The sequence below is a fragment of the Symphalangus syndactylus genome, chromosome 2 (genome assembly GCF_028878055.3).
Source record: "Symphalangus syndactylus isolate Jambi chromosome 2, NHGRI_mSymSyn1-v2.1_pri, whole genome shotgun sequence".
NCBI classification, from domain to species: Eukaryota; Metazoa; Chordata; class Mammalia; order Primates; family Hylobatidae; genus Symphalangus; species Symphalangus syndactylus.
Window position 1 is genome coordinate 116,726,090 of NC_072424.2, and position 13,093 is coordinate 116,739,182.

General features: G+C 39.5%; 1 protein-coding gene across 1 annotated transcript in view; it reads left to right on the forward strand.

The window, feature by feature from the left end:
• ECT2L (epithelial cell transforming 2 like) overlaps positions 1-11,908 on the forward strand; it is a 106,948-nt gene extending 95,040 nt beyond the window's left edge. Inside the window, exons 20-21 of the mRNA XM_055265429.2 lie at positions 9,165-9,337; positions 11,028-11,908. Coding sequence (XP_055121404.1) covers positions 9,165-9,337; positions 11,028-11,155 — 301 coding nt within the window. The 3' untranslated portion in view covers positions 11,156-11,908. The remainder of the gene's footprint in view (positions 1-9,164; positions 9,338-11,027) is intronic.
• The last annotated feature ends 1,185 nt before the right edge of the window (positions 11,909-13,093 follow it).

A 13,093-nucleotide genomic window follows, 5' to 3' on the forward strand; every position in this document is an offset into this window, starting at 1 on the left:
TGGCTCAGAATAAATCTCTTTATTTTACAGAGTTTGACTCTTTGTTGACAGTAAGGTGGGTTTTTGTTTTTGTATTCTCTGAAGTGACGAGGATTTTCTCTTTTATTTTCTACATCTGAATGTATTATGCCTAGATGTAGTTTTTTTTATCGTTTTGTGTTCTCTGAGCTTCCTGGACCTATAGATTGCTGTCAATAATTTTGTAAAATTTCCAGTCATTATTACTCCAGATATTTCTTCTGTCTCTCTTCATCTGGTATTCCCGTTATGCATATGATTTGCCTTTTGTAACTGTCCCTATTACTTGGATATTCTGTTCTTTCCCCTAGTGGTCCCTACCCGCTACCCCTACTTTGTCCCTGGTCTTTTTTCTCTCTGCTTTTCAGCTTGGTAAGCTTCTGTTGACATATCTTCAAGCTCACGGATTCTTTCCTCAGCTGTGTCCAGTGTATTAATGACCCCACCAAAGGCATTCATTTCTGTTATATTTATTTCTGGTATTACCTTTTCTTTCTTAGAGTTTTGGTTTCTCTTCTTACATTACCTGTCTGTTCTTGCATGTTGTCTACTTTTTCCATTAAAGCCCTTAACATATTAATCATATTTAAGTTTCTGCTCTGATAATTCCAAAATCTCTACTGTATCTGAGCCTAGTTATGATGCTTGCCCTGTCTCTTCAGTCTGTGTATGTTGCCTCTTAGTACCCCTTATAATTTTTTTTTTTTGAAACGGAGTGTCACTCTTGTCACCCAGACTGGAGTGCAGTGGTGCAGCCTCTGCCTCCTGGGTTCCAGCAATTCTCCTGCCTCAGGCTTCTGGGTAGCTGGGATTACAGGCACATGCCACCATGTCTGGCTAATTTTTGTATTTTTAGTAGAGATGGGGGTTCACCACGTTGACTAGGCTGGTCTTGAACTCTTGACCTTAGGTGATCTGCCCACCTCGGCTTCTCAAAGTGCTAGGATTAAAGGAGTGCGCCACCATGCCCAGCCAGTACCCCTTATAATTTTTTGTTGAATAGCAGACATGATATGTCAGGTAAAAGGAACTAAACAGGCCTTCAGTGTGAAGTTTTATGTTTATCTGGCTGGGAGTTAGGTCATATTTACTGTTTGCTGCAGCTTGGCATCAGAGGCTACAGTTTTCTCCAGCGTCCTTTTCTCTCCCTATCATCTTTGGGTTTCCTTAGAGACCCCTTCTTAAATAGGGTCTGAAACTTGCAGTTATTTTAGCTGTAATCCCATTATTATACCAGAGTCCTACTGCTGTGGTAGTTAAGATGTCAGAGGAAGAGAAACATTCTATAGTTCTATGATCAATTTTCAGTCTTTCAATGAGTCTGTCACTTCTGGACTGTGACCTTCACAAGTGCTTCTCAGTTTTTGTTTTTGTTTTTTTTTTCCCCACCTCTAACATGAGACAGTAAGGTTAGAGGTGGCTGGAGTTGGGTATTTCCCTTCTCCCAGGTTGATTAGGTGCTGGTAAAGTCCCAGTTGGTTAGGTTCTAGTACAAGTTTCCCTTGAGGTCACGCCTTTGTTAAGAACAAAATACTCTGGGCATATTTCAAAATGGTACTTTTCTCCTCTCTACCATGTAAGAATATATATATATATATATATATATTTTTTTTTTTTTTTTTGAGACAGGGTCTCACTCTTTCACCCAGACTGGAATGCAGTGGCCTGAGCTCAGCTCACCGCAACCTCTGCCTCTCAAGCTCAAGGGATTCTCCCGCCTCAGCCACCTGAGTAGCTGGGATTACAGGTGCACGCCATTACTCCTTGGCTAATTTTTTATTTTTAGTAGAGATGGGGTTTTACCACGTTGGCCAGGCTGGTCTCGAACTTCTGACCTCAAATGATCCACCTGCCTTGGCCTCCCAAAGTGCTGGGATTACAGGCGTGAGCCACCGCGCCCAGCCAGAATAAGGAAATTTTAATTAGCTCTTCATTGCAAGAATCTGGCAGGCTCCTAGAGGCAAAATTCACACCAGTGTGCGAGCCCAGAGTTATTAAATGCTAAAGCTAGTCCACACTTTATCTCTAGTAATTAAGCCAATACCCTTCAAGCATCCCTACTCCATGCAGGCAATTTCTGTTTCTGATAAGCTTTGATTCTCTGTAGCAGCCTATCATTCCAGCTTTTGGGGTGATAACTTCAATTCTATAAAGGATGGGAGAAAAGCTGTTGATTCTGAGTTCTTCAGCTACTTTTTGTTGTTGTTGTTGTGAGGACAGAATTGACAACTTCCAAGCTCTTTCTTTTTAATTATTATTTTTTTGAGACGGAGTCTTGCTCTGTTGCCAGTCTGGAATGCAGTGATGCAATCTCAGCTCACTGCAACCTCCACCTCCCAGGTTCAAGCGATTCTCCTGCCTCAGCCTCCCAAGTAGCTGGGACTACAGGCACGCGCCACCACACCCAGCTAAGTTTTGTATTTTTAGTAGAGATGGGGTTTTGCCATGTTGGCCAGGATGGTCTCGATCTCTTGACCTTGTGACCCCCCCCCCCACCTCAACCTCCCAAAGTGCTGGGATTACAGGAGTGAGCCACCACACCTGGCCTACAACTTCCCAGCTCTTTACATGTGGACTGGAAGCTGGAGGTCTAGTTATTAGAAATTAGACTTTGGTCTTCAGTACTTGGACAAATGAGAATACTTTGAAGATTTAGGATAATCCAAAACCATTTTACGCTCTAATTGTGAGGTACATTTATATTTAAATAGGCACTACTCTGAGCTATGAGGTATGAGGTATGAAAAATTTACCAGGCCCAGAGAGACATGAGTATGGGACTTCAGTCACACCTCCCCATCCATGCTTGCCTAGGCGTAATTGTTCCTGGGCTGCCTCACCCATTATCTTCACATTACTGGAAATTGTAGACAAAGAACAATTATAGTCAATCAATAGCTTCTGCTATTTTAGTATAAAATCTTGGTAACTCTGGAACTGCCTCTTCTTTTTCTTTAAAAATCCACTTGTAAATGCTACTAATTGGGGTGTATATTCCTGGTAACTGAATCTATGCTCCAGGGTTGCAGTCCCCAATAGCCCAAATAAACTCTACTTATATTGATTTTGCCTCAGCTTCTTCCTTTTAGGTCAACAACACTGTCTCAGTGATTACATTTATATTATTTGCTAATACATTTAAATGTAATTTCAAATTAATATTTGAAATTGGCTGGGTGTGGTGGCTCATTCCCGTAATCCCAGCACTTCGGGAGGCTGAGATGGGAGGATCACTTGAGGCCAGGAGTTCTAGACCAGCCTAGGCAACATAGTTAGACCCCATCTCTACAGGGGAAAAAAAAGTTTTGAAATTAGGTAAACGCAAACAGGCTCATATTCCAAAAGATATCACACAATACTTAGCCTGCAACTTTGTTTTCTGTCATTTTAGAAAATCACATAAAACCCAAGGAATGCCATCCTCATGATTTCTACCAGAAATTTTTACTTAGAGGAAACATACTCTGCTTGTATTTATACATACAGACCAATTCATATAAGGATTTACACTTTACCATATGTTAGCTTCTCTCATTTGATAGATTTAATTACAATTACCTGATGAGGCAGGTAGGCCAGGAACCACATTATGGGTGGGCAATCTGGCTTAAGTTGCCTAAAGTCATAGAATAAGTGCTGGTCTGGAATTTAGAACCAGGTCTCCCAGTGCACAGGCAGTGCTGTTTCCAGCGATTGGACCAGGAGGTAGAAAGGTGAACTAAGCCTTCCTCATAATAATCTCACTAACACAGTAACAATTACTAAACACATATATATTTTTTTCTTTTTCTGAGACAGAGTCTTGTTCTGTTGCCCAGGCTGGAGTGCAGTGGTGTTATCTCGGCTCGCTGCAACCTCTGCCTCCCAGGTTCAAGCGATTCTCATGCCTCAGCCTCCCCAAAACAGCTTGAAGTACAGGGGCGTGCCACCACTCCCAGCTAATATTTTTGTATTTTTAGTAGAGATGGGGTTTCACCATGTTGGCCAGGCTCATCTTGAACTCCTGGCCTCAAGTGATCCACCCATCTTGGCCATGTGTGAGCCACTGCACCTGGCCACAAATAACAAACAATAACTATGACACAAAAAGAACGAGTAAGTGTTCGCATTCTAAATGAAATTTAAAATAGAGATGAAGTCATACAGTTATTTTAAGAGCTGGGAAATTCAGAGGGCAATTTGTTCCTCTGAGGACATGGACCATTATTTTGGGTATGTTAAGCTTTTAGAATATATTTTATACCTTGGAACTTCTGTATTATCGTTTTTTTCATAAACACTAATTTTCATGTCTGTGATTTTAAGCTTGCTGAATTTTTTTTTTTTTCCTTAACGAGATGGGGTCTTCCCATGCTGGCCAGGCTGGTCTTGAATTCCTTGGCTCAGATGATCCTCCCAACTCGGCTTCCCAAAGTACTGGGATTACAGGCGTGAGCCACTGCACGTGGCCGAAACTTGCTGATTTTTAAGCATGCCTTTTTTTCTTCCAATGGAGTCTTGCCAAAGGTACAAAAGTAGTGCAGGACTGGTGAATAGAGGCCTGGCCTTGTTCATCAAATAGAGCCATCCACTTCCCAGGCCAATATTCCTTGGGGAAATATCCTATTATACTGCCAAAAAGATATACTGTAAATTTCCTCTTAGCTTTCCCCAAAGGGATCTACAGTCACTTAGCAGGGTAACTATGCATCGGAGAAAATGTACCCAGGCTTCTCAAGGATACTAGACTTTGGTCCAGAATTGACTCATTTTGGGGACCCCAAATGCCACTGTGATCTACCAGGCTAGGTGATAAACAGTTTTGACTCAGGTCAGCTCACAGTGGTGCTGATGACCTGCTGTTGTCCATGTACTGAAACTCTCTTTTTGAGAGAGTTTCATTCTTGTTGCCCAGGCTGGAGTGCAATGGCGTGATCTCGGCTCACTGCAACCTCTGCCTCCTGGGTTCAAGCGATTCTCCTGCCTCAGCCTCCCAAGTAGCTGGGACTACAGGCGTGCACCACCACACCTGGCTCATTTTTGTATTTTTAGGAGAGATGGGGTTTCACCATGTTGGCCAGGCTAGTCTCGAACTCCTGACTTTGTGATCTGCCCACCTCGGCCTCCCAAAGTGCTGGGATTACAGGTGTGAGCCACTGCACCCGGCCTAAAACTTTCTTTTAAAGTTTTATGTATTTATATAAGTTGGGTACTTCTTGCCTTTCTCTGTGTCTCTTGTGCTGGCTAATACAGTAGTTTAACAACAATAACAAAACACTTCTAGAATGGAGTTAAGAATGTACATTATAGTAGCTGTGTTCCATTTTGCTGAATCACTGAATCTATCTGTAAACAAGCAAAGAAACTCTATTCAAGTTCAGAACAAAACTCAGTTGGTTCTGAGTGTGAGCAGAGGCAGATTTGTGAAACACTAAGAGCCACTGCAGCTACTCCATTACGTCAATACTAAAGGTGAAATTACAGCCATATCTGCAGGCCCCACACCCATAGGTTCAACTGAGGATGGAAAACATTAAAAAATAAATAAATACAATTAAAAAAACAAATAAAAACCTCATACAGTATAAGTATTCACATAGTGTTTACATTGTATTAGATATCATAAGTGATCTAGAGATAATATGCAGATTATATGCAAATACCAAGCATCCTCAGAATTTGGTTTTCGCAGGAGGTCCTGGAACACATTCCCCACGGATATCAAGGGATGACTGTATCTGCTTTTGCGTATTTAGAGGAACGGTTAAATTTTTAGAGTTTTTGGTGTTTGGTCTGTGGATAAACATTGTTGGAGATCTTGAGGGGCTTAATTTAGTAAATGGCTTTTGAAAAGTTTTTCTAGATGAAAATCATACATAAAATAGCCCTCTCAGAATCAGAATGAAATAATAACCTCATTGTGTCTTTCCCTCACTCATGTCCTTGGATTACAAACGGCTCAATTCTAAGCTCAAGTTAGTGTGGCTGCTCCATTCCTTCCCTGGGCCAACCATCCACCTGGTCCAAGTGGGTCACAAAACTGGAATTCTCTTTCATTCACCTCTAATATCAGCGCTGTCCCTTCCAAAGGAAAAAAACTGAACACCAACTTACCAAAGCAAGTACCTCTTTGAATGCTACTTCTTCAAAGCACTCTGTTGGCATATTTCCTGATAATTCGGATACAGCAGTTTTATTACAGATTTAAACCGTTTTCTAAACTTCTATGATAGGAGAAATAATTGTTCTTATCATGAATATGGTAAAAAAAAAAATATGGCTCCCCTTCTCCCCCAAAAAAGCAAGACCATGGTAGAATTCTTTTGCCTATTCAAAATGGCTACTCACCACAGACTGCCCATCACTGACTTAAAATGCACCTCCTGCCTTTCTTGCTTCCTCTCTCCCTCATCCTTAGTTCTATTCATTCCTTTATTCTCAGAGTAACCTATTGACTTGATCTAGAAATATTTTTTTTGCAAGATATCAGTAAATGTGAAGCACCCCACTCCTTCCAGCCTAAATCATAACCAAAGACAGGCAGAAAATGTTTGCAAGAAAGAGCTAGCTCTAGTGGCTGGGTGACCACTATGTTTCCACTGACCCACACACCTAAACAACTCCTACTTCCTAACGCTGTCCAAGTAGCTGAACCTGAAACATGGTACTCTTGGACATTTTTAAACTACCTGATCCAGTCCTTTGCCCAGTTCTTAGGCATAGCTGTAACTAACAAATGACTGAAGTGCCTTGCTCCTTAGGAAAGTGTGTGGACTCAGCATCACCAGGGAGCTTGCCAGAAATGCAAAATTCTCAGGCTACCCTAGCTCTACTCAATCAGAATTTGCATTTTAACAAAATCACCAGGTAAATCAGAAGCAAATTAAAGCCATTACTATATAAAGTGAGTTATAAATATGAATTATAGCAGCTTTTATGAAGAACAACCTGGAGGTCTTTGATAAAAATATACACAGCAGTCCCCCCTTATCCATGAAAATACCTTTCCAGACCCTCAGTAGATGGCTGAAACCTCAGAGTACTGAGCCCTATAACATCACGTTTTTTGATGTACATACATACTTATGATAAAGTTTAGTTTAAAAATTAGGTACCATAAGAGATTAACAATATTTAATAAAATAGAACAATTATAATGACATAAAGTAGTAACAGTTATGTATAGGTTTATCTGTGGAAACGGAAACCATAAATAAGGAGGGACTATTGTGTAGCCTTTGACCAATCCGTCCTACTCTCAGGAATTGTATCTGACAGAAGAACAAATATTAGGACTTTGTTTCTATGTAAGAAATCTGTTCGTTGCAACATTCACAGTGGAAATAGAGAAAAAAAAAAATGAAGTAAGCGAGAGAGGGAGGGAAAAAAGGAGGGGACCCAAGCCTCTAAACAAAGCAAATGTCCATCAAAGAGAACACCCATCAATAGTGGAAGAGTTGAATAAATGATGGTGCACCCACACCATGAAGTACTAGTTAGCCATTAAAAAGAAGGAATAAAAGTCCTATCCATTAACTTGAAGTGATTTCCATTGCTGAGTGAGAAAAGCAAGAAAAGAGTAGGGAAAATCTTAGATTTTTGTAAGATAATGGCAGTAACCTTTCCTGTACATAGATGTGTGTGTGTGTGTTTACCCGAGCAAGTACAAAACAGTGGAAGGATATGTACTAGGTTGGTAACTTGGGTGACCTGAGTGAAGACAGGGGTGAGGCCGTGCTATGTGGAAAAGTAGAGGGGAAAGAGGCACACTAAATAAAAGCCAATAGCAGGGATTGATGTCACTTAAGCATTTGGTAACACTTTATGTTCTGACAACTTAAAAATTAAACGAAAATGGTGAAGATGAAAAATAAGAGACCTGAACAAGCATAAATATATAGACTCTTCATTAGAGTAACTTCCTGAGGGTTGCTTGATGCTTCTGGAAGGAAAACAATTATGCTCTATTAAAACATTTAGTTTGCTTCACTTAGCCACCCCTGGTAGGGAGGGGGAATTGGGGAGTTGGACGGTGGGGTGGGGTTCCCCAAGCTCCTCCCAGGCTATCGCCACTCACTGCTCGGCTAGAACACTCCCACAGGAGAGTTCAGTGGGACTAACCCACACTAGAGCACAGTGAGGCCTGCCCAACACAGCAATCTCGCTCCAATGACAGAAAAGCAAAGAGGATAACAGATGGGAGGTTGAGGACACCAAATTTTGCCCCTTGATAAATATGCCTACAGTTGACCACGGTAGCAACCTCAGCAAAAACAAAGAACTATTTAATTTTTACCTTTCAAACAATGAACTATATTAGGTTATCTACTTTCCAATCAAAAGTAAAAATGTTTATATTTACTTCTACATAAATGCTTTTTTCTCCTATTAATATACCTCATGCCACATCAGTTCTTGTGTTTCTCTCTACTCCAACTTGTTATCCTTTTTTTTTTTTTTTTTGAGATGGAGTCTCGCTCTGTCGCCCAGGCTGGAGTGCAGTGGCGCAATCTCAACTCACTCCAATCTCTGACTCCCAGGTTCAAGTGATTCTCCTGCCTCAGCCTCCCAAGTAGGTGGGACTACAGGCACGCGCCACCATGCATGGCTAATTTTTGTATTTTTAGTAGAGACGGGGTTTCACTATGTTGGCCAGGCTGGTTTTGGAACTCCTGACCTCATAATCAGCCTGCCTTGGCCTCCCAAAGTGCTAGGATTACAGGCGTGAGTAACCACGCCCAGCCTTGTTATCTTTAAAGGTGAAACAAAACAAAAGACTTATATTCTTCAGATTGCCCAAATACATCAAAATACCAACACTGACAAAAATTTAACAACACAGACACAAAGTAATTCATTTCATAAAGAAGGGAAAGTCAGTGTTCAAAATTTTTTCCACATCGATTATCAAATACTTGTCCCATGGACAAACTCAAAGCACTTCACCAGGAGCCCTGATGGCCCACAGTACTGACCTGACCTCAGAGACACAGGAGGGGTGAATCACATCAGGAGGAATATTATACTGAGAACTTCAACCAGCCATTCAAAATGTCAGTAGTGGGGTAAAAGCTTTGACTAGTGACTTATCAATTTCAAGATGGTTAACTATGTAACAAAGCATGTATGTTATGTATTAAAACTGTGCCTTCTCCATTTTAACACAGGCTCTATGAACACATCCATGATCTCAGCCTTTTCCTCTTCAATGATGCACTGCTCATTTCTAGTCGGGGCACATCTCATACTCCATTTGAAAGGACTTCAAAAACAACCTACCAGTTCATTGCGTCAGTGGCCCTTCATCGGTTACTCATAGAAAATATTCCAGATTCCAAGTGTATGTATTCTTTTCCTTCCAAGAGACAGATACCTTCAAAAAGCTATATAATGTAAAGCTCTTAACAGAACAGTAGAAAAACGACTGGAATTATAATTTACCAGGTTGCAAATAATTCCCCCAATATTAGAATTTCATTAAACAATGTAAACTTTCATCTACCTTTGAAATAGTTAAAGACAGGGCTTCTGGCATTCAGATACGAACCTTAGATATTAGGAAAACAGCTTTCAAAAATCACAAAGGGAGGCAAGGCCCCATATTACCGTTCTTTGAAGCAGTGGCATGAGAGCTGGAGCTCTCAACCACTATTCTATACTGTCTGAAGATGCTACAGTCTTAAAGCATATTTTAAATTTTTATCTATTACTTTCCCATTCTACTAGGACTAAGTGATTATTACATATTTGACACTACCTTTTCTTCCTTAAGTTTGCATATAAGCGTGGCCGGGCGCGGTGGCTCACGCTTGTAATCCCAGCACTTTGGGAGGCCGAGGCGGGCGGATCACGAGGTCAGGAGATCAAGACCACGGTGAAACCCCATCTCTATTAAAAAATACAAAAAAGTTAGCCAGGCGTGGTGGCGGGCGTCTGTAGTCCCAGCTACTCAGAGAGGCTGAGGCAGGAGAATGGCGTGAACCTGGGAGACGGAGCTTGCAGTGAGCCGACATTGCACCACTGCACTCCAGCCTGGGTGACAGAGCGAGACTCCGTCTCCCAAAAAAAAAAAAAGTTTGCATCTAAGCTGGGAATTGTTAAATAAAGGAATCAACAGATATGCAAAGGATGCTTGGTAAATTATTCACGCACAATAATTCCAATAGAAATATCATTTTGTCACAAAAACGAAATCCTACTTAAACCCGCTATACCTATTTTGTTATTATCCTATACTTTACTTCCCAAGCTTAAAAGGATCTATATCTATATCTTATTCTGGTATCTGTTAGGCCAGGCAATCTGAATGTAACATCTCTCATTCCAATGTTTTTCACTGCATGTAAAGACAGGACTTTTGGTTAAAGTTGGAACCCAAGACCTTACAGAAGTACCAAACTAAATAAAAGGGCTATTTCCCAGTGGCTTCAGCCCCATTCTAAATCTGAGCCTGAGAAAAATATGAGTATTTCCAACTAGAATACAAACTCAGGTTAAAAAGGCTTAATTACCTATCATCACTGGGTATGGTTAGTGTATGAAACATGTCTCCTTCAGTTCCCCTCCCATCATGACAATCAGCTGTGACCTATGTCAAAACATTGTTAAGTAACCTAATAGATAGTGGGCATTCAGCTAAGTAGCTGGCTTGATTCTGTCACTGGCTCTCATACTGAGGTCGTCTAGGTCTAGCTCTTAGCATCTTTATTTATAACAACTATCAGTAAAGACTGTTACTGATTCCAGTTCCTTCTGGAGTGACTGAGACAAGGAATTAAAAAACATTACATCATCTATCCATTAGTCTTTAAAATAATTGCTAACTACAATAACTGTAATATAAAGACATCATTTTACACTGCACTTGAATTATTCAGTAATTTTAGGAAGCTATATTCTACACTGGATATGTATTTCTTTTTAGGTTTTAAAAAATTCTTAAAGATGATGATTTTTTGAGTATTAACATTTTTTCTCATTTTTATTGTTACCTGCAAAGATTAATTAGTATACCTCAAATGCTTTTACAGATGTCAAGAATGCATTTATTCTTCAAGGCCCAAAATATAAATGGATTTGTGCTACAGAAATAGAGGATGATAAGTTCCTATGGCTGTCAGTACTTCAAAATGCAATCAAAAGCAGTATGGAGAAGTGAGACTGAACTTGAAAACTTCAGGGGTGCCAATTCTCCCCAGCAAAGACAGACAACATGTATGCTCTGTTCCAAAATATCTAGTAAGAAACAGAGTAACTGTCATGGATGATGAGATAAACTAAGATGACCCATAGGATCTTTCCAACTTCTAAACTTTATCACTTGTGCTCACTTATGTAGAATGTATAAGTGCATTTTGAGTCCAAAATTTTGAACTACTTCTTTTGGTAGCTATATTTCATGGATAATATTATTTAGAGTAATTTGATGTGATGAAACCTAAGACAGAGCAAGCACGTTGTGTAAAGCTTTGTTTTATGATCTAATGAAAAAAGCAGAATGAAAGTGTTTCTTAAGTGATCAGTCTAGAAAGATATTTTAATTTGTTGGTGATTTACCATTTTTAACATTTTCATGAAACAATTATTGATTTAAAATATGGATAAGAGCGCTGGTGACTCAAGCCTGTAATCCCAGCACTTTGGGAGGCCGAGGCGGTGGATCACCTGAGGTCAGGAGTTTGAGACCAGCCTCATCAACATGGAGAAACCCCGTCTCTACTAAAAATACAAAATTAGCCAGACTTGGTGGCACACGCCTGTAGTCCCTGCTACTTGCAAGGCTGAGGCAGGAGAAGAATCACTTGTACCCGGGAGTAGGAGGTTGTAGTAAGCTGAGATGGCTCCATTGCACTCCAGCCTGGGTGACAAGAGCAAACCTCTGTTTCAAAAAAAAAAGGACAAGAAATACAAATGGCAATTTACTCAAAAACTTGTCACACTTATCCTTAATACGAATGTACTCCTCTAGGGAGCATTAAAGATATACCACTACAAAGTACTAAGAAGTTTTCTATAATTTTTAAGTGTTATTTATTGGAAGGCTAAATTCTAAGAAGCTTTAAAAAATATTTTTGACATTGTTAAATTAGAAGGCTATTTTTAAAAAGCAAATTTTAAAAAACAAAAATAAATAGAAACAGCAAAACTTGCTTGTAATGAAATGCAGCTGAGTAAAAATGTCTTTTAAAACAAACACTCTCAAAAAAATAGGTGTTGAGTAGTTTCCTGGGCCTTTAATGCTTTAAATTGATTATTTAACAACTAAAGCCTTACTGAAAGCCACTTGCACACTTCAGCTGATGTATATTTTTACCTAGATATTGTCAGGTAAAAATTGTATTAATCTTGGCAGCTTCAGGTTGTCAGTTTCCCTTGTTCTCCGTATTCTTGTTTATAGTAACAAAATCTATTGCTGCAGTTTAGGACTATGAATCTACAGTATTTAAACATTTTTCTTTCAGAAATGAAAATGCAAAATCTTCTATTTCTTAAAACTTTAAATCTTGTTAAAAAGATGAACAAAAGTTAAAATATTATGCTGTTTTATTGGTGTAAAACCACGCTTCTGATTCTGCCAAGATATATCCATGCAGCTTAACATCTATGATCCTATAGACAGAATAAATCGTAAAGGGAATACCTGCTGTTAGCAATGGATCAAAATGTATATATCATATAATATTAAACAAAATCTACAACAGTATATTGTCCTGAATAAGGCATACTCCAGAAACTCATTAATAGGAAAAACTTGTCTGTATAGCAGAAGAATGAGTGACAAGATGGCTAAAGGTAAACTAGAAATCTTAAGGAATTTCCCTTTATTCTGGGAATAACTGAGATCCTCAGAAGTTTTAAAACAATACTTAAAAAAATTAAGAAAGGCCATTACTCATACCTATTTCATAAGTTTACATGACTGCTGAATTATTCAAGCTCACATAAAATAGTTCGAAGTCACTGATGAAGTTGATCACATTTCCACAAGGAAAATATAAAATCTGACATGTTTATATTTGTCACAAGTTGACATGTAAAAGAGGTTTGAACGTACCACATGATTTGTGAGGAATGTAGATGGCTGCAGAGAGTAAAT